This window comes from Canis lupus, chromosome 1 (genome assembly GCF_003254725.2).
Source record: "Canis lupus dingo isolate Sandy chromosome 1, ASM325472v2, whole genome shotgun sequence".
In the NCBI taxonomy this organism is placed as follows: Eukaryota; Metazoa; Chordata; class Mammalia; order Carnivora; family Canidae; genus Canis; species Canis lupus.
In genome coordinates, this window is record NC_064243.1 from 78,543,239 (window position 1) to 78,569,937 (window position 26,699).

The 26,699-nt window shown below is 55.1% G+C and overlaps 3 protein-coding genes across 3 annotated transcripts in view; 1 reads left to right on the forward strand and 2 right to left on the reverse strand.

Moving 5' to 3' along the window:
- Positions 1 to 616: 616 nt before the first annotated feature.
- On the reverse strand, positions 617 to 6,270 carry LOC112643505 (nuclear pore-associated protein 1-like). Its single transcript, XM_049103311.1, has 4 exons — positions 5,920 to 6,270; positions 5,546 to 5,852; positions 4,246 to 4,453; positions 617 to 4,028 (listed from the first exon to the last, which is right to left on the reverse strand). Exons 1-4 carry the CDS (start codon positions 6,268 to 6,270, stop codon positions 617 to 619), a joined length of 4,278 nt encoding a protein of 1,425 aa, XP_048959268.1.
- Positions 6,271 to 9,990: 3,720 nt separating this feature from the next.
- On the reverse strand, positions 9,991 to 13,845 carry LOC112643506 (nuclear pore-associated protein 1-like). The gene has a single exon (XM_025421485.3). It carries the CDS (start codon positions 13,843 to 13,845, stop codon positions 9,991 to 9,993), a length of 3,855 nt encoding a protein of 1,284 aa, XP_025277270.3.
- A 4,024-nt stretch (positions 13,846 to 17,869) lies between these two features.
- Positions 17,870 to 26,699, forward strand: part of LOC112644673 (cornifin-B-like) — a 121,299-nt gene continuing 112,469 nt past the window's right edge. The window contains exon 1 of the mRNA XM_035704751.2: positions 17,870 to 18,455. Within this exon, the coding sequence (XP_035560644.2) occupies positions 18,091 to 18,455 (365 nt within the window). The 5' untranslated portion in view covers positions 17,870 to 18,090. The remainder of the gene's footprint in view (positions 18,456 to 26,699) is intronic.

Sequence of the window (26,699 nt, forward strand, 5' to 3'; positions counted from 1 at the left end):
ATTGAGGTCAGAGTCAGGGGAGAGGAGAGCAAAGCACAGAGGGTGGAGGCAAGGACGAGTCACCTCATCTCTCCCTCCTTGGGACCTTCCTTCCTCCTGGATTCCCATCCCTTACACTCAAAATGCAGATTTCAGGTTCTGTGCGTGCAGCCAGAACCTGTGGCTACTTCCACATTCCAGTCACTGAGACACGGAAAATTTGGCACAAAGTCTGGTTCAACCCACCCCACTCACATAGGTTCATTCTTTCTCTACTGCCGAGACAAAAAGACACACGAGCAAAGGCAGATTAGTGAGAACAAACTTTTATAGATATAGAAGTATATCTACGTAATCTGGGAAAGATAAGAGCCCATTGAGGGTCTGATACAGCAAAATCCATTTACTATGACACAGAATATGTGGGGGAATGTCTGTTCCGTAGAGGTTGAGATTCATGACAAAAGAAAGGAAGCAGTTGGTGGCGGCTCCTAGACAGGCTATGAAGGTTCCCCAGCCATGCGCAGAGCACAGAACAGTGGACCAAGAACTTGCACACACAGCGCTGGCTCACCAAAGTCAGCGGGGTGCCCTGACTAGGGGCAGGCCCACATGTTCCAAGAGTGGAGATTTCTCTCTAAAAGGCATGGCGGTAACCCCCATTGCACCACCAGTGCTGTGGCTTGCGGGGGTTCTGTGTGCTCTGTAGGAATGGGGGACCGTTATGATGTCCAGTCGCAGTAGGTACGGTGCTGTTCCCGGGAGCACCAGGGGCCTTAGACACAGGTAGGCCCCCAGGGGTCTGAGGGCGGTTGCCGATACAGAGGGCTGCCATCATAGACACGATGATGTTCTCATCTGTGCTTGCATCAGGTGGGCCCCCGGTATGCTGACATAAAGCAGGAATTCCAGGTCTTCCAGTCGTGGGAGTGATGTTGTTCCCCGCCTTCACACCACTTACCTGCTGGGCAGGTGGGCCCCGGGTGCCTGGCGGGAAGGTAGAACTAGAAGTGCATCGAAGCACTGAGATCTCGGTGCTGCTTCTTGCAACTAAAAGTGAGGTCGTGTGGCCAGGCAAGGCCCTGGTGCTCTGTAAGAGGGAAACACGCACGAGCTTGGACACACAGACCTTTGTGGTGGTGGCGTTTCCACACGGAGAAGTGCTGTGGCTTGGGGGGGGTCCTTCCCCGGATTTTGTTCTTCCTGGTGATCCTTGGGGACACGTACTGGCAGTGGGCGCACCAGCGCCTCCAACAGGGGGAATGGTGGTGTTTCCCATCACAGTACCGCCTGTGATTTGGGCAGGTGGGCCCCTGGTGCCTGGATGGAAAGTGGCATGAGAAGCATGTCCCAATACTGGGACAGTACTAGCCCTTCCTATAGCAGCAGCTGGACTTCCATGCGATGGATTGGAGGCTATCTGACCAAGAGGACGAGCCGAAGGGGTGCTGGATGTCGCCTTCAGTCCAGCTCCAACGTTGAATGCTCCTGACGCCTGTGAGGGAATGGACCCTGGTGTGGACACATTAAGCCCATCCATGGGGATTGCAGGTCCCGCCAACATCTGTGTGTCTGTAGTGGTATCCGGGCGTGGTGAGCCACTCGGGACTGCAGGTCCCACAAAGGTCTGAGGGCCTGTGGTGTTAGGTTTTACTGGTGAGCCACTGGGGACTGCAGGCCCCACGACGGTCTGTGGGCCTGTCGTGGTACCCGTAACCGGTGAGCTACCGTTCCCAGTGCTAGGGATCCCAGTGGGACCTCCAAAGCCAGTCGTGGTAGCACGAGGAGTGTGGAGAATACCTGGCTGGTTACCAAAGGCCGTCTGCTTGTTGACAGTGGTGCCAAAAGGAGAGCCCGCAAACCCCGATTGCATTGTGGTCCCTCCGGGTGGCTGAGTTATAGGAGTGGCCAGGCCAATAGCCTGTGTTGGGGCAACTGTTTTTCCTAACAGGGAGGAATTGTTAGGCTGTTGCCCATTGTGACCTCCAATTGTGGGCTGAGAGGCGATTCCTGGGTTGGGATGCATCGGAACGGGGGTCTGTATGCTGGCCGACTTTTGAGGGAAACTGGTAGAGCCGTGGGCCAAGGCAGTGCTGCTGGTAGGTGGTGTGTTGCCAGAACCGGGACGTGCCTTGTAAAATGACAAGTGGTTCTTCTGGGACCCAGGGGGGGAGTGAAAGATGACAGCCCGGGAGGGAGATGTGGTATCCATGGCATCGGGGTCAGAGTGAGGGGCGATTCCTGGGTTAGGATGCATCGAAACGGAGGCCTGTATGACGGCTGACTTTTGAGGTAAAGTGGTAGAGCCATGGGCCAAGGCAGTGCTGCTACTGGGTGGTGTGTTGCCAGAAGCAGGAAGCGCCTTGTAAAGTGGCAAGCGGTTCTTCTGGGACCCAGGGCGGGTGTGGAAGATGACAGCCCGGGAGGGAGATGTGGTATCCATGGCATCGGGGTCAGAGTGAGGGTTGAGGTTTGCAGAGGTGCTGCCCACTGGAGTGGTGGTGGCTCCAGAACTCAGGTTGGGCAAGCCAGTGGCGATAGGAGCACCGGGAAGAAAAGCTGTTGGCTGCCTCCCAGCAAGAGTCCCGTGTGTGGGCTGAGGGGTGATGTGGAGGCTGAAGAGTTGATCAGGAAGTGGGGTGGGGCCGGGGGCCATCGACGCAGGTAGACTGGCGGAGGCTGCAACTTTCGCAGGGCATCTGCGCTTCATACTGCGATGGCCCCGGGAACACGGAGGACAGCTCATGCTGGAGTGTGGGGGCGCGCGGACGATGACAGCCCGGGAAGGAGACGTAGTGTCCATGTCCACGACAGCAGGATTTGAAATAGGCTTGGAGGTCAAAGTAGATGACTTTGCTGCGATGGTAGAAGAAGTCGGTTTAGAGGTGCCAGGCCGGACTGCAACGACAGAGCTCCCTGTGGAGCGGCCTGGAAGAGGGGTCGTTAGGAAAAGAGGGGGAGAGTCTACACACATAGGGGTTGGGGATTCTTTTGCGCAGGAGGGTGGGTGTAAGGAGGTTGAGGTGCTCGAAGGTGTGGGGCGGTCAGAGGTCGGTGCTGTAGCCCTGCCTGGAGGAAGAGGACCTCCGCGAAGTGGAGTTTCCCTAATGGGGCTGGAAGTAAGGGCAGGAAGAGCATCAGCAGGAAGAGCAAGGGGAGGAGATTTCGGGACTCCGGGTCCTGTTTCCCGAGCACCAGGCTGTGTTGGGGAAGCCGGCGGGACAGAGAGGGTCGGGGGCCTGGCAGAAGGGTCAGCCGAGGCGGTGGGAGGAGCAGGGACTTGGGCAGCGGGAGCGGCCGCGGGCGGGGAGCCTGCAGCCTCCGAGGCAAGTGGCGGGGAGCAAGGGGCAGGCCGAGCGGCCCAGCAGCCTGCCGCGATCTTGGTTCTGTCCTTCAAGAGCTTGTTCCTCGGACACTCGGTGTTCGGCAAGGTGCCCAGGTTCTTGTCAAGAGCAAGGCAAGGAAGCTTCGGGGGTGCGGGCAAGTCCCCTCGATCCCACAGCAGTGGCAGTGGTGGCGGCAGTGGCAGACAGAGAGGCATGGCTATTTTCCGCTTGTTCTGCCTGCTGCTGGCACGTGCTGGTGGCAGAGGGCTCCACGGTGACACGCCCGACGGCTTCTGAGCCTGCGTGTCCCTCCTCGACCCGCCCCGCGTGCTCTGCACAGGCCGATGGTCTCCAGCCTCCGCCTCCTCGGTGCACGTCCCCTGCGGCAAGGGGCAGCTTGGGCTTGGGCCCGAGAGCACCGCCGCATCCCTGGCGGCCTTCGCGAGGGCATCTCCCACGGGACCACGTGAAGAGGTGGCAACACGGCCTTCAGAGGAGGACCTCGGAGCCCTCGGGGTGCTGTCCCACGAGCTCTCTCCGGAGGGCACGAGACGTCGGTCCAGAGTTGCAGGGCTGGCTTGCCGGAGGCTGGGAACGCCACTGGTGCCCGGGGGCTCGGATGTCCAGGGTGTCCCCCCACTGCTCCGGGGGCGGCCACTCCCACCAAGAGCCTCGGTCTGTTCTCCGGGGTGCTCTGGGACCTTGTCCTCCGTCCCCTGTGGGCTGCAAAGGGGGCGGGGAGGGGATGGTACCTGACTGGCAGCCTTGGCTCCCTGTGCAGGTAGTGAATGCAGGCGCCTGAACGCGCGCCCCAGAGCAGGGATCCTCCCAGTCCTCGAGGGCCGGCACCCCAGGGAACTGCGCGCAGACAGCCCCGGTTGGCCCGGAGGGTCCCTCCAGTTCAGCACGGGGAGGAGGCCCAGAGGGGGGGGCCCGCGGCCTGAGGGAGCGGGTACCGCCTCCTGGGCTCCCCGTGGCAGCGAGCCAGTAGGGGCCTGCGATCCCGGGGGAATGGCCTGCGCCCAGAGCAGGGGGCAGGGGCAGGCACGGCAGGGTGGTCGCGGCCAGGACGGGCGGTGTCACAGGCAGGGGTGCCCAGCGGGCGGCTGCGGCCGGGCAGGGGCCGGCGGCGGGGAGGGCGAAGACACCTGCCAAGGAGGTTGCCCATGCAGGGCTAGCTGTGCGCCCCAGAGTCGCGAGCTGGAGCCAGACCTGAGAGGGTCTCCGAGGCGCCTGGCTCCTCTGCAGGTGCAGCACACCTGGGCCGCTGAGCGCTGCGCCCGGCCATTGTGAGGTGTCCCTAGAACACCTGCGGGAGCCGCCACTCCGGGGCCCCTCCCCGGGCAGGCAGTGGGCGGGGCTTGGGGCCTCGCCCACCAGCAGCCCGAGGTGGGCGGGGCCGCCACCCGGGGCGGGGCGGGGCGGAGGCGGTTGAGCCCCAGCCTGGCAACCGCCAGCGTGGGGGAGGGGCGCGGCCTGGGACTGCAGGGGCCAGGCCCGGAGCACTCAGCCCCGAGGGTGTGCGTGGCCACCCTTCCCCGGGGAAGCCGAGGAAGGCGAGCTCAGGACCCCCCAAGGCCCAGAGGCGCTGACTGGCCTGCTTCCCCGAGGGCCTGCCCTGCAGCCCTGCTGCCCTGCAGCCAAGCCACCCTGCTCCCCTGCAGCCCTGCAGCCCTGCTGCCTGGCAGCCAAGCCAACCAGCTGCCCTGCGAGGCCTGCAGCCCTGACGCCCTGGGAGGCTTGAAGCTTTGCAGCCCTTTGCCCTGAAGCCCGGCGGCCCTGCGAGGCCTACGGCCCTGGCGCCCTGCAGCCCTACAGCCCTGCGGCCCGGGAAGACATGCAGCCCCACTGCCCGGCTGCCCTGCAGTCCTGCTGCCCTGGGAGGCCTGCCTCACTGCCGCCCTGCTGTCCTGCTGCCCTGCTGCCCTGCTGCCCTGTAGCCCTGCTGCCCTGCTCTGCTGCCCTGCAACCCTGACTCCCTGCTGCCCTGCTGCCCTGACGCTCTGAGAGGCCTGCAGGCCCTGGTGCCTGGCGGGAAGGTAGAACTAGAAGTGCATCGAAGCACTGAGATCTCGGTGCTGCTTCTTGCAACTAAAAGTGAGGTCGTGTGGCCAGGCAAGGCCCTGGTGCTCTGTAAGAGGGAAACACGCACGACCTTGGACACACAGACCTTTGTGGTGTGGTGTTTCCACACAGAGAAGTACTATGGCTTGGGGCGGGGGCAGGGGGGGGGTCTTTACCTGGATTTTGTTTGTCCCAGTGATCCTTGGGAAAAGTATTGGCAGTGGGCGCACCAGCGCCTCCAACAGGGGGAATGGTGGTGTTTCCCATCACAGTACCGCCTGTGATTTGGGCAGGTGGGTCCCTGGTGCCTGGATTGAAAGTGGCACGAGAAGCATGTCCCAATACTGGGACAGTACTTGCCCTTGCTATAGCAGCAGCTGGACTTCCATGCGATGGATTGGAGGCTATCTGACCAAGAGGACGAGCCGAAGGGGTGCTGGATGTCGCCTTCAGTCCAGCTCCAACGTTGAATGCTCCTGACGCCTGTGAGGGAATGGAACCTGGCGTGGACACATTAAGCCCATCCATGGGGATTGCGGGTCCCACAAACGTCTGTGGACATGTAGTTGTAGCTGTGTGGTGAGCAACTGGAGACTGCAGGCCCAACAAAAGTCTGTGGACCTGTAGTGTTGCGAGGGCCTACAGGCCCCACAATCATCTGTGGTCCTGTGGTGGTAGCCGTGAGTGGTGAGCCACTCGGGACTGCAGGCCCCACGACGGTCTGTGGGCCTGTAGTGGTACCTGTAACTGGTGAGCTAGTTCCCAGTGCTAGGGATCCCAGTGGGACCTCCAAAGCCAGTCGTGGTAGAATGAGGAGTGTGGAGATACCTGGCTGGTTACCAAAGGCCGTCTGCTTGTTGACAGTGGTGCCAAAAGGAGAGCCCCAAAACCCCGATTGCATTGTGCTGCCTTGCAGTCCTGCCGCCCTGAGAGTCCTGCAGCCCTGCCTCCCTGCTGCCTGCACCCCGGCCGCCCTGTGAGGCCGGCAGACCTGCCTCCCTCCTGCCCTGCCGCACTTCGATGCCTGCTGCCCTGCAGCCCTGGGAGGCAGGCAGCTCTGCCACCCTGCTGCCCTGGTACCCTGCCTGATGCCATGCAGCCCTGCCACCCTGTGAGGCCTGCAGCCCTGCCACCCTGAGAGCCCTAGACCCCTCCTGCCCTGCTGCCCTGAAGCCCTGCTGCCCTGCGAAGCCTGTAGCCTTGTTGCCCTGGGAGGCCTGCAACCCTGGCTCCCTGCTTCCCTGCAGCCCTGACGCCGTGAGAGGCCTGCAGGCCTGCTGCCCTGCACCCTGAGCCCTGCAGCGCTGCCAGGCCTGTAGCACTGCTGCCCTGCATCCCTGCCGACCTGCTGCCCTGCAGTCGTGATGTCCTGGGAGGCTTGAAGCCCTACCACCGTGCTGCCCAGCCTCCGTGCCACCCAGACGCCCTGCTGCCCTGAAGCCCTGGAGCCCTGGGAGGCCTGCAGCCTGCCGCCCTGGGAGTCCTGCAGCCCTGACGCCCTGAGAGGCCTGCAGCCCTGCCGCCCTGGGAGGCTCGCAGCATTGCTCCCCTGTTGCCCTGAAGCCTGGCAGCCTTGCGAGGCCTGCAGCCCTGCTGCCCTGTTGCCCTACAGCCCTGCTGTCCTACCAGGCTTGTAACCCTGCCACCCTGCTGCCATGCTCCCCTGCGAAGCCTGCAGCCCTGCCACCCAGTGAGGCCTGATCCCCGCCGCCTTGGGGGCCGACAGCCCTGCCGCCCTGCTGCCCTGCCACGGTGCCATACTTGCAGCCCTGCTGCCCAGGGACGCCTGAAGCCCTGCCGCCCTGGGAGGCTTGCAGCATTGCCGCCCTGTTGCCCTGAAGCCTGGCCGCCTTGTGAGGCCTGCAGCCCTGCTGCCCTGCTGCCCTGCCGCTCTTCCATTCCTGTAGCCCTGTTGCCCAACGAGGACTGCAGCCCTGCCACTCTGTTGCCCTGCCACCTGGCCGCCCTTGGAGGACTAAATCCCTGCAGCCCCGCCACACTGGGAGGCATGCAGCCCTGCCCTCTGCTGCCCTGCAGCCTTGCCGTCCTGTGAGGCCTGCACCCCAACGCCCTGGGGGCCTGTAGCCCTGCTGCACTGCTGCCCTGTATCCGTGCTGCCCTGGTGCCCTGGTGCCCTGCCGCGGTGCCATACCTGCAGCCCTGCTACCCAGGGAGGCCTGAAGCCCTGTCGCCCTGGGAGGCTTGCAGCATTGCCGCCCTGTTGCCCTGAAGCCTGGCCGCCTTGTGAGGCCTGCATCCCTGCTGCCCTGCTGCCCTGCCGCTCTTCCATTCCTGTAGCCCTGCTGCCCAACGAGGACTGCAGCCCTGCCGCCCTGCTGCCCTGCCGCTCTGCCGCCCTTGGAGGCCTAACATCCTGTAGCTCCGCCGCACTGGGAGGCCTGTATCACAGCCGCCCTGTTCCCCTACAGCACTGCTGCTCTTAGAGTCTTGTAGCCCTGCCACCAGCAGCCCTGCCACCCTTCGATGCCTGCAGCCCTGCTGCCCTGGGAGGCATGCAACTCTGCCACCCTGCTGCCCTGCTACCCTGCCTGGTGCCATGCAGCCCTGCCGCCCTGTGAGGCCTACAGGCCTAGCGACCTGAGAACCCTGCAGCCTTGCCATCCTGTGAGGCCTGCACCCCAACGCCCTGGGAGGCCCGAACCCCTGACACACTGGGAGGCCTGCAGTCCTGCCATCCTGTTGCCCTACAGCCCAGCTTCCCTACGAGGACAGCAACCCTGCCACTTTGTTGCCCTGCCACCCGGCTGCCCTGCGAGACCTCACCCTTGCCGCCCTGGGAGGCCTTCATCACTGCCGCCCTGTTCCCCTACAGCCCTGCTGCCCTTGGAGGCTTGTAGCCCTGCCACCCTGGTGCCCTACCCCCTGCGAGGTCTGCAGCCCTGGCGCCCTGCTGCCCTGTAGCCCTGCCGTGGTGCCATACTTGCAGCCCTGATGCCCTGTGAGGCCTGCAGCCCTGCCTCCCTGCTGCCCTGCACCCCGGCTGCCCTGTGAGGTTGGCAGACCTGCCCCCCTGCTGCGCGGCCGCCCTTCGATGCCTGAAGCCCTGCTGCCCTGGGAGGTATGCAGCTCTGCCACCCTGCTGCCCTGCTACCCTGCCTGGTGCCATGCAGCTCTGCCGCCCGGCCTACCGACCTGGGAGGCTTGCAGCACTGCTGCCCTGGGAGTCCTGCAGCCCTGATGCCCTGAGAGGCCTGCAGCCCTGCCGCTCAGGGAGGCTTGCAGCTTTGCCGCCCTTTGCCCTGAACCCACGTGGCCCTGTGAGGCCTGCAGCGCTCCGGCCCTGCACCCTGAGCCCTGCAGCCCTGCGAGGCCTGTAGTACTGCTGCTCTGAAGCCCTGGAGCCCTGGGAGGCCTGAAGGACTGCCCCACTGCTGCCCTGCATCCCTGCTGTCCTGCTGCACCGCAGTCGTGATGCCCTGGGAGGCTTGAAGCCCTGCCACCCTGCCGCCCGGCCTCCGTGCCGCCCTGCAGCCCTGCCGACGTGCTGCCTTGCAGTCCTGCTGCCCTGTGGGACTTGCAGCCCTACCGCCCAGTTGCCCTGCAGTCCTGCCACCTTGGGAGGCTTGCAGCCCTGTCTCCCTGCTGCCCTGCAGCCCTGCTGCCCTGCTGCCCTGCTGACCTGCTGCTCTGCTGCCCTGCAACACTGCCTCCCTGCTGCCCACACAGGTGATTTGATATTTTAGTGATTTAGATCAGAGCTGGGCTGATTATTGAAAAGGACCTGTTCTAGTGCGCTTAAGCAGCACAATAAATTCTAAGTCAACTGAAATTTCTAACACACATAGACAGAGCAGGCATGTATGTGCTCTTTTTCCATTTGCTTCTCCGGGCTCAAATCTGTCTTCTCTGGGTGAAGTGGGAACACGTAAGAAAGATTGGCCTAAGTCTAAACTAGGAAGGCACCCAAGAAAACATTTAAATAGTTTTAGAAAACTAAAATCATAGGGTGGTTTCCTTTCACTCATCAAGGGTTATTCAACCTCTATTGAGATCAGAGTCGGGGGAGAGGAGAGCGAAGCACAGAGGGTGGAGGCAAGGACGAGTCACCTCATCTCTCCCTCCTTGGGACCTTCCTTCCTCCTGGATTCCCATCCCTTACACTCAAAATGCAGATTTCAGGTTCTGTGCGTGCAGCCAGAACCTGTGGCTACTTCCACATTCCAGTCACTGAGACACAGAAAATTTGGCACAAAGTCTGGTTCAACCCACCCCACTCACATAGGTTCATTCTTTCTCTACTGCCGAGACAAAAAGACACACGAGCAAAGGCAGATTAGTGAGAACAAACTTTTATAGATATAGAAGTATATCTACGTAATCTGGGAAAGATAAGAGCCCATTGAGGGTCTGATACAGCAAAATCCGTTTACTATGACACAGAATATGTGGGGGAATGTCTGTTCCGTAGAGGTTGAGATTCATGACAAAAGAAAGGAAGCAGTTGGTGGCGGCTCCTAGACAGGCTATGAAGGTTCCCCAGCCATGCGCAGAGCACAGAACAGTGGACCAAGAACTTGCACACACAGCGCTGGCTCACCAAAGTCAGCGGGGTGCCCTGACTAGGGGCAGGCCCACATGTTCCAAGAGAGGAGATTTCTCTCTAAAAGGCATGGCGGTATCCCCCATTGCACCACCAGTGCTGTGGCTTGCGGGGGTTCTGTGTGCTCTGTAGGAATGGGGGACCGTGATGATGTCCAGTCGCAGTAGGTACGGTGCTGTTCCCGGGAGCACCAGGGGCCTTAGACACAGGTAGGCCCCCAGGGGTCTGAGGGCGGTTGCCGATACAGAGGGCTGCCATCATAGACACGATGATGTTCTCATCTGTGCTTGCATCAGGTGGGCCCCCGGTATGCTGACATAAAGCAGGAATTCCAGGTCTTCCAGTCGTGGGAGTGATGTTGTTCCCCGCCTTCACACCACTTACCTGCTGGGCAGGTGGGCCCCGGGTGCCTGGCGGGAAGGTAGAACTAGAAGTGCATCGAAGCACTGAGATCTCGGTGCTGCTTCTTGCAACTAAAAGTGAGGTCGTGTGGCCAGGCAAGGCCCTGGTGCTCTGTAAGAGGGAAACACGCACGAGCTTGGACACACAGACCTTTGTGGTGGTGGCGTTTCCACACGGAGAAGTGCTGTGGCTTGGGGGGGGTCCTTCCCCGGATTTTGTTCTTCCTGGTGATCCTTGGGGACACGTACTGGCAGTGGGCGCACCAGCGCCTCCAACAGGGGGAATGGTGGTGTTTCCCATCACAGTACCGCCTGTGATTTGGGCAGGTGGGCCCCTGGTGCCTGGATGGAAAGTGGCATGAGAAGCATGTCCCAATACTGGGACAGTACTTGCCCTTCCTATAGCAGCAGCTGGACTTCCATGCGATGGATTGGAGGCTATCTGACCAAGAGGACGAGCCGAAGGGGTGCTGGATGTCGCCTTCAGTCCAGCTCCAACGTTGAATGCTCCTGACGCCTGTGAGGGAATGGACCCTGGTGTGGACACATTAAGCCCATCCATGGGGATTGCAGGTCCCGCCAACATCTGTGTGTCTGTAGTGGTATCCGGGCGTGGTGAGCCACTCGGGACTGCAGGTCCCACAAAGGTCTGAGGGCCTGTGGTGTTAGGTTTTACTGGTGAGCCACTGGGGACTGCAGGCCCCACGACGGTCTGTGGGCCTGTCGTGGTACCCGTAACCGGTGAGCTACCGTTCCCAGTGCTAGGGATCCCAGTGGGACCTCCAAAGCCAGTCGTGGTAGCACGAGGAGTGTGGAGAATACCTGGCTGGTTACCAAAGGCCGTCTGCTTGTTGACAGTGGTGCCAAAAGGAGAGCCCGCAAACCCCGATTGCATTGTGGTCCCTCCGGGTGGCTGAGTTATAGGAGTGGCCAGGCCGATAGCCTGTGTTGGGGCAACTGTTTTTCCTAACAGGGAGGAATTGTTAGGCTGTTGCCCATTGTGACCTCCAATTGTGGGCTGAGAGGCGATTCCTGGGTTGGGATGCATCGGAACGGGGGTCTGTATGCTGGCCGACTTTTGAGGGAAACTGGTAGAGCCGTGGGCCAAGGCAGTGCTGCTGGTAGGTGGTGTGTTGCCAGAACCGGGACGTGCCTTGTAAAATGACAAGTGGTTCTTCTGGGACCCAGGGGGGGAGTGAAAGATGACAGCCCGGGAGGGAGATGTGGTATCCATGGCATCGGGGTCAGAGTGAGGGGCGATTCCTGGGTTAGGATGCATCGAAACGGAGGCCTGTATGACGGCTGACTTTTGAGGTAAAGTGGTAGAGCCATGGGCCAAGGCAGTGCTGCTACTGGGTGGTGTGTTGCCAGAAGCAGGAAGCGCCTTGTAAAGTGGCAAGCGGTTCTTCTGGGACCCAGGGCGGGTGTGGAAGATGACAGCCCGGGAGGGAGATGTGGTATCCATGGCATCGGGGTCAGAGTGAGGGTTGAGGTTTGCAGAGGTGCTGCCCACTGGAGTGGTGGTGGCTCCAGAACTCAGGTTGGGCAAGCCAGTGGCGATAGGAGCACCGGGAAGAAAAGCTGTTGGCTGCCTCCCAGCAAGAGTCCCGTGTGTGGGCTGAGGGGTGATGTGGAGGCTGAAGAGTTGATCAGGAAGTGGGGTGGGGCCGGGGGCCATCGACGCAGGTAGACTGGCGGAGGCTGCAACTTTCGCAGGGCATCTGCGCTTCATACTGCGATGGCCCCGGGAACACGGAGGACAGCTCATGCTGGAGTGTGGGGGCGCGCGGACGATGACAGCCCGGGAAGGAGACGTAGTGTCCATGTCCACGACAGCAGGATTTGAAATAGGCTTGGAGGTCAAAGTAGATGACTTTGCTGCGATGGTAGAAGAAGTCGGTTTAGAGGTGCCAGGCCGGACTGCAACGACAGAGCTCCCTGTGGAGCGGCCTGGAAGAGGGGTCGTTAGGAAAAGAGGGGGAGAGTCTACACACATAGGGGTTGGGGATTCTTTTGCGCAGGAGGGTGGGTGTAAGGAGGTTGAGGTGCTCGAAGGTGTGGGGCGGTCAGAGGTCGGTGCTGTAGCCCTGCCTGGAGGAAGAGGACCTCCGCGAAGTGGAGTTTCCCTAATGGGGCTGGAAGTAAGGGCAGGAAGAGCATCAGCAGGAAGAGCAAGGGGAGGAGATTTCGGGACTCCGGGTCCTGTTTCCCGAGCACCAGGCTGTGTTGGGGAAGCCGGCGGGACAGAGAGGGTCGGGGGCCTGGCAGAAGGGTCAGCCGAGGCGGTGGGAGGAGCAGGGACTTGGGCAGCGGGAGCGGCCGCGGGCGGGGAGCCTGCAGCCTCCGAGGCAAGTGGCGGGGAGCAAGGGGCAGGCCGAGCGGCCCAGCAGCCTGCCGCGATCTTGGTTCTGTCCTTCAAGAGCTTGTTCCTCGGACACTCGGTGTTCGGCAAGGTGCCCAGGTTCTTGTCAAGAGCAAGGCAAGGAAGCTTCGGGGGTGCGGGCAAGTCCCCTCGATCCCACAGCAGTGGCAGTGGTGGCGGCAGTGGCAGACAGAGAGGCATGGCTATTTTCCGCTTGTTCTGCCTGCTGCTGGCACGTGCTGGTGGCAGAGGGCTCCGCGGTGACACGCCCGACGGCTTCTGAGCCTGCGTGTCCCTCCTCGACCCGCCCCGCGTGCTCTGCACAGGCCGATGGTCTCCAGCCTCCGCCTCCTCGGTGCACGTCCCCTGCGGCAAGGGGCAGCTTGGGCTTGGGCCCGAGAGCACCGCCGCATCCCTGGCGGCCTTCGCGAGGGCATCTCCCACGGGACCACGTGAAGAGGTGGCAACACGGCCTTCAGAGGAGGACCTCGGAGCCCTCGGGGTGCTGTCCCACGAGCTCTCTCCGGAGGGCACGAGACGTCGGTCCAGAGTTGCAGGGCTGGCTTGCCGGAGGCTGGGAACGCCACTGGTGCCCGGGGGCTCGGATGTCCAGGGTGTCCCCCCACTGCTCCGGGGGCGGCCACTCCCACCAAGAGCCTCGGTCTGTTCTCCGGGGTGCTCTGGGACCTTGTCCTCCGTCCCCTGTGGGCTGCAAAGGGGGCGGGGAGGGGATGGTACCTGACTGGCAGCCTTGGCTCCCTGTGCAGGTAGTGAATGCAGGCGCCTGAACGCGCGCCCCAGAGCAGGGATCCTCCCAGTCCTCGAGGGCCGGCACCCCAGGGAACTGCGCGCAGACAGCCCCGGTTGGCCCGGAGGGTCCCTCCAGTTCAGCACGGGGAGGAGGCCCAGAGGGGGGCCCGCGGCCTGAGGGAGCGGGTACCGCCTCCTGGGCTCCCCGTGGCAGCGAGCCAGTAGGGGCCTGCGATCCCGGGGGAATGGCCTGCGCCCAGAGCAGGGGGCAGGGGCAGGCACGGCAGGGTGGTCGCGGCCAGGACGGGCGGTGTCACAGGCAGGGGTGCCCAGCGGGCGGCTGCGGCCGGGCAGGGGCCGGCGGCGGGGAGGGCGAAGACACCTGCCAAGGAGGTTGCCCATGCAGGGCTAGCTGTGCGCCCCAGAGTCGCGAGCTGGAGCCAGACCTGAGAGGGTCTCCGAGGCGCCTGGCTCCTCTGCAGGTGCAGCACACCTGGGCCGCTGAGCGCTGCGCCCGGCCATTGTGAGGTGTCCCTAGAACACCTGCGGGAGCCGCCACTCCGGGGCCCCTCCCCGGGCAGGCAGTGGGCGGGGCTTGGGGCCGCGCCCACCAGCAGCCCGAGGTGGGCGGGGCCGCCACCCGGGGCGGGGCGGGGCGGAGGCGGTTGAGCCCCAGCCTGGCAACCGCCAGCGTGGGGGAGGGGCGCGGCCTGGGACTGCAGGGGCCAGGCCCGGAGCACTCAGCCCCGAGGGTGTGCGTGGCCACCCTTCCCCGGGGAAGCCGAGGAAGGCGAGCTCAGGACCCCCCAAGGCCCAGAGGCGCTGACTGGCCTGCTTCCCCGAGGGCCTGCCCTGCAGCCCTGCTGCCCTGCAGCCAAGCCACCCTGCTCCCCTGCAGCCCTGCAGCCCTGCTGCCTGGCAGCCAAGCCAACCAGCTGCCCTGCGAGGCCTGCAGCCCTGACGCCCTGGGAGGCTTGAAGCTTTGCAGCCCTTTGCCCTGAAGCCCGGCGGCCCTGCGAGGCCTACCGCCCTGGCGCCCTGCAGCCCTACAGCCCTGCGGCCCGGGAAGACATGCAGCCCCACTGCCCGGCTGCCCTGCAGTCCTGCTGCCCTGGGAGGCCTGCCTCACTGCCGCCCTGCTGTCCTGCTGCCCTGCTGCCCTGCTGCCCTGTAGCCCTGCTGCCCTGCTCTGCTGCCCTGCAACCCTGACTCCCTGCTGCCCTGCTGCCCTGACGCTCTGAGAGGCCTGCAGGCCCTGGTGCCTGGCGGGAAGGTAGAACTAGAAGTGCATCGAAGCACTGAGATCTCGGTGCTGCTTCTTGCAACTAAAAGTGAGGTCGTGTGGCCAGGCAAGGCCCTGGTGCTCTGTAAGAGGGAAACACGCACGACCTTGGACACACAGACCTTTGTGGTGTGGTGTTTCCACACAGAGAAGTACTATGGCTTGGGGCGGGGGGCGGGGGGCGGGGGTTGTCTTTACCTGGATTTTGTTTGTCCCAGTGATCCTTGGGAAAAGTATTGGCAGTGGGCGCACCAGCGCCTCCAACAGGGGGAATGGTGGTGTTTCCCATCACAGTACCGCCTGTGATTTGGGCAGGTGGGTCCCTGGTGCCTGGATTGAAAGTGGCACGAGAAGCATGTCCCAATACTGGGACAGTACTTGCCCTTGCTATAGCAGCAGCTGGACTTCCATGCGATGGATTGGAGGCTATCTGACCAAGAGGACGAGCCGAAGGGGTGCTGGATGTCGCCTTCAGTCCAGCTCCAACGTTGAATGCTCCTGACGCCTGTGAGGGAATGGAACCTGGCGTGGACACATTAAGCCCATCCATGGGGATTGCGGGTCCCACAAACGTCTGTGGACATGTAGTTGTAGCTGTGTGGTGAGCAACTGGAGACTGCAGGCCCAACAAAAGTCTGTGGACCTGTAGTGTTACGAGGGCCTACAGGCCCCACAATCATCTGTGGTCCTGTGGTGGTAGCCGTGAGTGGTGAGCCACTGGGGACTGCAGGCCCCACGACGGTCTGTGGGCCTGTAGTGGTACCTGTAACTGGTGAGCTAGTTCCCAGTGCTAGGGATCCCAGTGGGACCTCCAAAGCCAGTCGTGGTAGAATGAGGAGTGTGGAGATACCTGGCTGGTTACCAAAGGCCGTCTGCTTGTTGACAGTGGTGCCAAAAGGAGAGCCCCAAAACCCCGATTGCATTGTGCTGCCTTGCAGTCCTGCCGCCCTGAGAGTCCTGCAGCCCTGCCTCCCTGCTGCCTGCACCCCGGCCGCCTTGTGAGGCCGGCAGACCTGCCTCCCTCCTGCCCTGCCGCACTTCGATGCCTGCTGCCCTGCAGCCCTGGGAGGCAGGCAGCTCTGCCACCCTGCTGCCCTGGTACCCTGCCTGATGCCATGCAGCCCTGCCACCCTGTGAGGCCTGCAGCCCTGCCACCCTGAGAGCCCTAGACCCCTCCTGCCCTGCTGCCCTGAAGCCCTGCTGCCCTGCGAAGCCTGTAGCCTTGTTGCCCTGGGAGGCCTGCAACCCTGGCTCCCTGCTTCCCTGCAGCCCTGACGCCGTGAGAGGCCTGCAGGCCTGCTGCCCTGCACCCTGAGCCCTGCAGCGCTGCCAGGCCTGTAGCACAGCTGCCCTGCATCCCTGCCGACCTGCTGCCCTGCAGTCGTGATGCCCTGGGAGGCTTGAAGCCCTGCCACCGTGCTGCCCGGCCTCCGTGCCACCCAGACGCCCTGCTGCCCTGAAGCCCTGGAGCCCTGGGAGGCCTGCAGCACTGCCGCCCTGGGAGTCCTGCAGCCCTGACGCCCTGAGAGGCGTGCAGCACTGATGCCTTGGGAGGCTTGCAGCATTGCCGCCCTTTGCCCTGAAGCCAGGCGGCCCTGTGAGGCCTGCAGCCCTGACGCCCTGGGAGGCTTGAAGCTTTGCAGCCCTTTGCCCTGAAGCCCGGTGGCCATGCGAGGCCTGCAGCCCTGATGCCCTGCAGCCCTACAGCCCTGCTGCACTGGGAGGCCTGCAGTCCTACTGCCCGGCTGCCCTGCAGTACTGCTGCCCTGTAGCCCTGCTGCCCTGCTCTGCTGCCCTGCAAATCTGGCTCCCTGGTGCCCTGCAGCTCTGACACCCTGAGAGGCCTGCAGCCCTACCACCCTGGGAGGCTTGCAGCTTTGCCGCCCTTTGCCCTGAAGACAGGTGGCCCTGTGAGGCCTGCAGCCCTGTGGCCCTGCACCCTGAGCCCTGCAGCCTTGCAAGGCCTGTCGCACTGCTTCTCTGAAGCCCTGGAGCCCTGGGAGGGCTCAAGGACTGCCGCCCTGCTGCCCTGCATCCCTGCTGACCTGCTGCCCTGCAGTCATGATGCCCTGGGAGGCTTGAAGCCCTGCCACCGTGCTTCCTGGCCTCTGTGCTGCCCTGACGCCCTGCTGCCCTGAAGCCCTGGAGCCCTGAGAGGCCTGAAGCACTGCTGCCCTGCTGCCCTTCATCCCTGCCGATCTGCTGCCCTGCAGTCGTGATGCCCTGGGAGGCTTGAAGCCCTGCCACCCTTTTGCCCGGCCTCCATGCTGTCCTGACCCCCTGCTGCCCTGCAGCCCTGTTGACCTGCTGCTCTGCAGTCCTCATGCCCTGCAGCCCTCCTGACCTGCTGCCCTGCAGTCCTGATGCCCTATGAGGCTTGCAGCCCTACCGCCCAGTTGCCCTGCAGTCCTGCCACCTTAGGAGGCCTGCATCCCTGCCACCCTGCTGCCCTGCACCCCGGCTTCCCTGAGAGGCCTGCAGCCCTGCCACCCTGGGAGGCTTGCAGCATTGCCGCCCTGTTGCCCTGAATGAAGCCCGGCATCCCTGCGAGGCCTACAGCCCTGGCGCCCTGCTGTCCTGAACCCTGGACGCCCTGTGAAGCTGGCAGACCTGCCGCCCTGCTGTCCTGCCGCCCTTGGATACCTGCAGCCCTGCTGCCCTGGGAGGTATGCAGCTCTGCCACCCTGCTGCCCTGCTACCCTGCCTGGTGCCATGCAGGCCTGCCGCGCTGTGAGGCCTTCAGGCCTACCTACCTGGGAGGCCTCAGCCCTGTCACCCTGGGAGGCCTGCAGCCCTCCTGCCTTGGTGCCCTGCAGCCCTGTCGCCCTGGGAGGCCTGCAGTCCTGTTGCCCTACAGCCCTGCTGCCCTATGAGGACTGCAGCCCTGCCACTCTTTTGCCCTGCCACCCGGCCTCCCTGCAAGGCCTACAGACCTGATGCCCTGCAGCCCTACAGCCCTGCTGCACTGGGAGGCCTGCAGCCCTACTGTTCTGCTGCCCTGCAGTCCTGCTGCCCTGGGAGGCCTGCATCACTGCCACCCTGTTGCCCTACAGCCCTGTTGTCCTACGAGGCCTGTAGCCCTGCTGCCCTGCTGCCCTGTAGCCCTGCTGGGGTGCCATACCTGTTGCCCTGATGCCCTGTGAGACCTGCAGCCCTGCCTCCCTGCTGCCCTGTTGCGTTGCTACCCTGCTGACCTGCTGCTCTTCTGTCCTGCAACCCTGCATACCTACTGCCCTGCAGCCCTTCCGCACTGTGAGGCTTATAGCATTGCCACCCTACACCCTGAGCCCTGTAGCCCTGGGAGGCCTGTAGCCCTGCAGCCCTGCCGCTCTTCAGCCCTTCTGCCCTGCTGCCCTGCATCCTTGATGCCCTGTTGCCATGCAGCCCTGCGAGGCCTGCCACCCTTCCACGCTGCTGCCCTGCCTCCCTGCAGCCCTGCTGCCCTGGTAGGCCTACAGCCCTGCCGCCCTGCTGCCTGGCTGCTCAGTGACCCTGAGAGGCCTGCAGCCCTGCCGCAATGCTTCCCTGCTGCCTTGCCACCCTGCTGCCCTGCAGCCCTTCCACTATGCTTCTCTGCAGCCCTACTGCCCTGCTGCCCTGCAGCGCTGCCGCCCTGCGAGGCCTGCAGCCCGGTCAGGTGTGTCACCCACCCGGCCTTTAAGGTTTCTGAGCAGACACTGGACCCTGACCTGACTGGACGCTGCCTCCTCCGGCCCCCTCTCACTTGCAGGTAAGTTCTTTTCTTTATGGAAATTTGGCAAAACCACACCTAGAATGGACAACACTCGTTGGGTAATAGAGACGGTAGTGGCATAGCCTGGGTTCGAACCCAGCCTGACTCTCCTAGAGCTTTTCCTCAGGAGTGTGTGTTACCATTTTCTTAAAATTGATTTTTATTTTTCGTAGTTCTTAGGGTACTTAGCACGGAGCTATACTTAATACGAGCTCAAGCACTGCCCAATATTAAGTCTTTTGTTCAATTGATAAATGGATCAGAGACCACACTGAGCTCTGGTCTTACAAGACAGAGGTCATGGACCAGCAGTCGTCAGCATAGCATCATCCCACATTTGTAATTCAGCCTTGCAGCTCCGATTTGATCTTTGGTCTCCCTTGCAGGATCCAAATGTGTAAGATTCTATGTAAAAATTTCATGTAAATCTCTAAAGATTATATTGTAGATAAATTGTAATCTACCTGAAAGGGATGCACCAGTGGATTATTGCATATGGATTCGAGGCTGGTTTCTCTGGCCTCTAGGACTATGTCTAGTAAGGCATCTCATTCATGTCTAGAGAGCAAATACATCATTTATTGGAAGTTAATGGTGGAGCAATGTAATGAATGGATTAAAGTAAGATCCTTATCCGTCATTATGAGTAGGCCAGCCAGGTTCGCCCTTCACCTCACATTGTTGGCAGCCACATGCAATTCGAGAAATTCTTACGCCCAAGAGAGGACACATACTCTTGGGCCTCTGGCAAGGGAAACATGTTTTATTGCCTAGGAGGTGGAAGCTTCAGCATGACGAGGAAGAGTTTGAAAATCCTGGCCAAACACGTGGCTTTACCTAGTTTGAATCTTGTTTCTTTGGCTTACATCATTGAAGTGTTTTCTCTCTCACGGGGCTGATGTTGCGTTTTAGGAATATGACATGCAGAAGTTTCAGAACCAAGAATCCTACCGACCAGTAAAAAACATATATGTACATTTTTAAATGTCATATATTTATCTTTTATACTTAGAATAGCATTGGACATAATTTATATGTACAAAGTTAGTTTTAGCGTTCTGTTGAAGAGATTCCTTTTAGGCATGTTAGAGCAAATTCGGACTTCCATCCCCAACACATTTTGAGGTTGGTTTCAACCAGACTCACGTTCTGTTGGAAAAAAGGAGAATCGTTAGAAGCCCTTTCTAACCTCTCTAGGAGAGAAATGATTTACAGCTATGACATTTAACCATAATTCTTTGATATCATTTGGGAAGAGTTCAATAAGGAACAGTTTCTTGGTTTTGTTTGTTTGAACAAAAATAGCAAGCTTGTACAAATTTTGGGCAAAGATTTCTTATAGGAACTCTGAAAAAGGTGGTCATGTCAGACGTATGTGAAAACAATAAATTACAGTTATATTAGTTCCATCTCCCTTTTTTTTTTTTCTCAAGGAGGGGAATTTAAACATATAAGAGTTAGTATTTCAGGACAATAAAGGAAATTTGGACAAGGATATCCCAGAAAAATCTACCTCTTCATTTTTCTTGCCAAATGAGAGGGGAGGGACAGGGTGCTTTTTTGAAATAAAGACCATGCTCTTATTTGTCCTTGTAAGTCAAAATAATAGTAGGTGACAAGTGGTTACTCTGAGATAATTTGGCTTGGCGGGAGCAAACATGTTGAGACAGAATTCGTCAAGGCAAAATATTGTTTTAAAAATGATTAATTTCATCATTAATAAAAATATTTTAATAATAGTAATTTATCGTTGCCAGGAAGATTACCTCTCGTCTGACAGTTTATACAGCGCAATCTCTGATTACAGCAAATGAAGCCATAGGCGGGCAGCCTTGATGGGATCTGTGGTAGTGGCAGTGAGCCATAGCTAACCACCTGTGTTTGACCACTCATCCCCTGTTCCCTTGTCTTCCTCACCAACAACCCATTGTGATTCATACAGAGTTAATATGGAGGGCAGACTGAATGATCCATGGAGCTCGTTAAATGAACTTTTATTCCCTAAAATACCTTTTGTCCCCTTGTTTACAGCCCCTCTCTTCTCTCTTCTCTTTATTATAACCAAGGCTCAGCAGAAGCAAACTGGCTTTGTGCAGCTCCTTCTTAGGTGGTCTTTTCTTGGTCATTTTATCACTCCTACATTTCACTTTTTCACTTTTTCACTTTCATTTCACTATAAATGTATCAAAACTTTCTGTGGTGGATGACTTCCCCAGTGTTTTGGCGTTGATTGCTTTAATTTTGGAATTTCTATGCTTTGTTAAATATAGTGTCAAAAGGAACAGAAAGTAAATATGTTATTCTGTTTTGCCATCTTGAACTGAAAATACCTGTTGATTTTCGCACTCAGCATTCGCATAGGGAGGAAATAAACAACCTCAGAATTCACAGATGTAACATTCAAGACTTCAACTTTTCTTGAGAAATGACTAAGGATTTAACATGTAGTAATTTCTTTTTTCCCCCCCTTTTTAAAAGATTTTATTTATTCATTATTAGAGACATAGAAAGAGAGGCAGAGACACAGGCAAAGGGAGGAGAAGCAGGCTCCATGCAAGGAACCCAATGTGGGACTTGATCCCGGGAATCCGGGATCACGCCCTGAGCCAAAGCCAAACGCTCAACTGCTGAGCCACCCAGTTGTCCCAGGATGTAGTAATTTCTAATGGGAAAATAATACATATTTTCATGATAAAGTGAGATGATGAACATGAAAATCCTTTGTAAAGTTTAAAGCTCTATAAAACTGTTTTTTATTATTTTTTGCTATTTCACTGTGCCTGAACCTTGTTTCTGACATTGCTTATGCGAGAAAATGCCTTCTGGTTTTACTGTTTCAAAAAATAGACCATATTTTTCAGTAGCTCAATGAAAATGACATTGTTCTTCAAGGTTAGGGGTAAAGACACAAATGTTCCTTGACAGGTATCACTTTATAATATTTTCAGCAACTAAGTTACTCACGTATTCCTCCTTCCAGGTTTGTTGAGGACCTACCACCAGCCAGAGGCTTTTTATTAGGGGTTGGAAATATTTTCCAGGTTTTAAGTATTTTAGGCTCTTTGGGCCATGTGCAGTTTCTGTAGCTTCTTCTCCTTCTCCAACAACTTCTCAAAATTTAAGAACCATTATTATCTCGTAGATCCTACAAGAACAGGCTGAGAACCCAGTTTGACCAGGGGACTGTTATTTGCTAACCCCTGCCCTACACCTTCACTGAGTAGAAGGCACATCTTTTATTATTATTATTATTTATTTATTCATGAGAGACACACAGAGAGAGGCAGAGACATAGGCAGAGGGAGCAGCAGGCTCCCAGCAGGTAGCCTGATGTGAGACTTGATCCCAGGACCCCGGGATCACAACCTGAGCCAAAGGCAGATGCTCAACATCTGAGCCACCCAGGTGTCCCAGAAGGTCATCTTTAGAAATTCACTTCTTTAAACCAGTCATCGGTTTTCCTGATCTTGTCTTTATTCCCCTTCAGTCTCTGATAACATGGCATCCCAAGAGCTTCTGTTAAAACATAGTTCAAACCGTATCACTTAAATGTCTTTAGTTGCTCACTCAAGGCAAAAACCAAAGTCCTCAAAATGCCCCTACAGCCCTAGCAATCTAGGCCTCCCAACTTCCTTTCTGAGTTCATTTCCTTCTTCTCTACACTTTACTCACTGTGGCCTCTGCACACTGAGATTCTTTCTGTTCCTTGACTATTCCAGGTATGTTCTTGCCTCTCTGCGGGTAACATTCAGTCCGCAGATATGTACGTTGATGTCCCCACATTCACCTTTTGTTCTTTCTTAAATTTCATCTTCCCCAGGAGTAACTAGGTGTCTCAGTTAGGAATCTGACTCTTGGTTTCAGCTCAGATCATGATCTCAGGGTTGTGAGTTCCAGCTCCTTGTCAGGCTCTGTACTCAGTGGTCTAGTTGTTCCTCTTCCTCCCCCTAGTCTTGTGTGCCCCTCTCTCTCAAATAAATAAATGAAATCGTTAAAAAAAAAAAAAAGCATTAAAAGAATTTCATCTTCCCCATAAAGCCTTTGTTGATCACTTAATTTCATATTGTAACCACTTCCTATCAACTAACAATGTTCATCTCCCTTCCTTGCTTTCTAGTTCCCTTTAGCACTTACCTGACAGGCTAGTTATTTTATATAGATTTATTTAATTTTTATTTATATGTTTATACTAAATTTATATATTTGTTTATTTATTTTTGCCCCATCCACTAGAGAGAGGGGATATTCATCGGTGTTGTTCAGTACTGTATTCCCTGAACATATCTATAAAACATACTGAAGAACAGTACCTGAAATCTTGTAAAGGATCAGTAAATTTTCTGAACTGAATGGATAATTGTGTGCATAAATTAATGACCAAAGCTCTAGGGTTTCTGAATTGAGGATTGATGGTCAGAGAAAGGCAAATGGTTTGGACAAGTTCTCTGATAACTAACCTAATACTGCATGAAGCAGTATTTGTAGTTCTCTGATAACTAACATAATACATAGGTTTTTGTTAACTTAAGTCGTTAAGAAATGGGAAAGCTGGTGACTAGTTTGGGGACACACATCAAGATTTTTATAGTGCATTCTGTAGAGTTATTTTTAAGCATGTACAAATATCAATGGAAATATATGCATTCACATTTACCTGTATTACTTTATTTAATACTTTACAGGATTCCTCCAAATAGGGATGGATACCAAGTATTAATATCCTTCCTTTATGATGAGGCTACTTTGCTCAAGGTTATGTAATAATTTAGTTGTAAATGTCTAACTACCCTCAGAGTTTTTCAGTAGATCCTCCATAGAAACCTGTGATATTAATAAGACCCACAAAAATTCGTTCAGCATCCAGTGATGCCCACACTACAGACTTATTTATGGGCCATCCATTTAAACAAAGTGAGCTAGTTTATACAAGCAAAAGTATATCAAGCTTTGTCCTCCATTAATATTAGTAAGGCAAAAAGGGGCTCTAACACTTCCAGGATGGTTTGAGACCATCATATCTGCATTATAAACATGGAGGTGTTTAGCCAGGATGTCTTTCTCTGCCACTCATAAGAATTCCTATAATATATAGTGATATGTATTGAACAGATAAGGGGCTTTTGGGTAATTAGAAGTCCTTCAGTATGATTTTTCCAGAAGCCTTGCCTATAAAGTGAAAATAGTTGGTTTGGACACATTCAGCTATGAAGAATTTGTTTAGACCTTAATTTTCATGGTAAATGAAATGAGCCTATTTTATCTCTGCCACCTCATATATGCCTTCCTCAAACTTCTGTTTTGTGTTTGAAAGGACTTAGAAATTAAAAGCGAAGATAAAAAATAAATGACAACCTAAATGATACCCGGGATATTTTGTTGGCTTACATGAGCATACAGAATTAAATATGACCTAGTTCAAATGTTTATTTCAGTTTAATGTTGTTTAGTGGGGTGGAACCGCCAAGGTGCCGGGAAACAGGAATTCACCTATCTCGTTTGGAACTGCAGCCCATACATACTTTGGTTACCAGTTCTGCACTTTCTATAGAATCGTTTTCAGGTACCACTATTTTCTATGTATATATATACATATATATCCCCTTTAGTTTAAGTATTTTCCAGATACTTTTTTAATATACAGTGCTCTGATTCCAATCTTGCAGAGTCCTGCACCAGTTACGTAGAATGGAGGACTTTTCTTTCTCTGTATTATATAGAACTCAATAAAAGAATAATGGAATGGGATTTCCAATGTCTTGTTCCTTTGGGAAACCCATAATTATTTTGGGCCCCTTTCCTTTTCTTTGTTTTGAGAGAGTTGTACTAGATGATTCAAAATAGCATGTGCTCCCTTTGAATAATAGTTTAGATACAACTGGTATTCTAAACAAATAAAGATAACTACACATAAAACATGTTTTTAGAGCTCCCTATGTTTTACAGATGATAAGATGACAGAGCATAGTGGAAGTAGATGATTTAACCTGAAACTCCAAAGGAGGTGGAGCTAAACCACCTGTCTCCTTTGTTTCTGAAGCTCCTATATCCAGAGCATAGTCTTCTGAATATCAAGCCATGAAGCTTGATATTACAAGTATGTTTAAGGGAGGCTATTCTTATAGGATTTTCAATTAATGGCGGAAGTTTCAAAATTCTTACAAGATCATCTGATCTTGTGAGATTTACAGTTCCGTTTTCATGTCAAGCAAGTTGTATCAGTCCCAGGTAAGCAATCATCTGGATTTCTGGTTGCTTCTTTGAACTAAAATTCAGAACCTCTTGAGGTTTTCTTCTTGCTCCCTGAAGTTTATGCCAGATAAGGCTTTTGTAGGAGTACATTCAGGCTACTGTAGCTCACCTAAGAAAGACATTCAGTGAGTCAGTGTTAAGCCCTCCTTCTCAGGCTGATAGTGAGCTCCTGATAAAATATAATCATTATTAGACACACTTCCTCAAAATAGAAAAGTAGTTATCTCAGATTTTTAATACCAAATAAGTATTTTTACATTTTCCTATAATACATGTATTGATTGTACCTATCAGGTATGATATACATACATACATTGAAATATTATTCAGCCTTAAAAAGAAATGACATTCTGATACACGCTACAGTATGGACAAACCTTAAAAACACTATGCTAAGTGAAGTAAATCAGTCAGAAAAGGGCAAATATTATATGATTCCACCTAGCTGAGGTATTTAGGGTAGACAAATTTATAGAAATTCATAGAATAATAGTTTCTAGGCATTGGGATTAGTGAGTATTGGGATGTTATTTTCATGGGAATAGAGTTTCATTTGGGGGTGATAAAACAAAGTTCTGGAGATGGATGGTGGTGATGGTTGTACAACATTGTGAAGGTACTTAATGCAACTGAATTGTATACTTAAAATTTTATGTGTATTTTACCGCCATAAAAAAAAAAAGACTAAATGTGTGATTGAGGCAGTTTTTATATACAACACAAAAAGTGTGATCCATGAAAGAGAAAAATTGATAATATGAACCTTATTAAATTTTAAAATGTCCATTTTGTGAAAGTCATTGTTCAAAGAATGGAAAGCAAGCCACTGGCTAGGGGAATATATTTTCAAAAAACATGTCTTGAGAAATATATGCATGCAGAATATTCAAAGTCGTAGTAAAAACAACTTCAAAATAAGAAAATAAACTCCCCAAATTAATTAAAATGAGTAAGACAATATGAGTAGACACCTTAATGGATAGTATATATAAATGAGAAATAAGCATGTATAAATGGGTCAACATTTGGGGAATTATTGGAAAATGATATGCATTGTGAATTAGGAAAAAAAAAAACACGAAAGGAATACTCCACCAATCTAGTAAAATGCCTAAATACCCGAAACTGATAATATCATTTGCTGACAATGATGTGAGACAACAGGGAATCCTATTCATTACTGATAAGAATTCACAGGGTACAACCTCTTGAGAAGATATCTTGCCAGAAAAAAAATTAAAATAAAAATAATAAAATAAAATAAAATTTTACACTATGTATATTTTACCAATAAAATAAAAGTTGAATGTGTGATTGAAACTAAAGCAAAAAACTTTAAGTAAGGAGGCATTGAAGAATGATAAAGACAAAGATGGTAAACCATTTCTTTATGACAGATGACTGTTAACACTAAGATATCAGAACCAATAAATTGTGATAACTGTAAGCCAGATCCTAGATAGTTTAATCCTTGAGAAAAGACTGTGGACATAGAAGGATAAGAGAACTCTCAGCCATCACCAAATAAATTCCAATGGGCTTCATCACTGAAATAGCATTCCTGTCTTTGTAACTTTTAAAGACTCTTTGTACTTTGTTATATGGATAAGAACATTTTAAGCAAAATGTTGAGATTACCATTGTTTGTTCCTTCCTGTTTACTTCTCATCACCAAATTTGAATTCATCATCAAGCACGCTGGTTTCTGTGTCTTGAATATCTTTTAATTTGTTCTCTGGTTTTTATGGCAGGTCCTTGATGTGTCTTGCAGGAGTTACTAATAATTATTTTCTTCTCCCTTGAATGGATCCTCAAAGTTTCCATTAAAGTAGTCTTGCTAAAATGCTGATGTGGTCTATCAGTTGAGTCATTATTTTGAGGCTTTCTGTTTACAGAGATTCATGATGCCCAATTTATGTAATCATTATTCCTGCCACTCCCCATTTCACTTTCCTGGATTATGTGAATAGTTCATTATATTGAATTATTCTT

Bases quoted from the DNA above. Each gene is read 5' to 3' on its own strand.
- LOC112643505 (XM_049103311.1), bottom strand. From the start codon at position 6,270: ATGCAATCGGGGTTTTGGGGCTCTCCTTTTGGCACCACTGTCAACAAG. The intron at 4,454-5,545 runs GTAAAGACCCCC...CCTCCTTGGCAG, and splicing joins CTGGGACAAACAAAATCCAG to GTGTCTTCGCCCTCCCCGCC. The intron at 4,029-4,245 runs GCCGCGGGCCCC...CCCCCTTTGCAG, and splicing joins GGCGGTACCCGCTCCCTCAG to CCCACAGGGGACGGAGGACA.
- LOC112643506 (XM_025421485.3), bottom strand. From the start codon at position 13,845: ATGGGCAACCTCCTTGGCAGGTGTCTTCGCCCTCCCCGCCGCCGGCCC.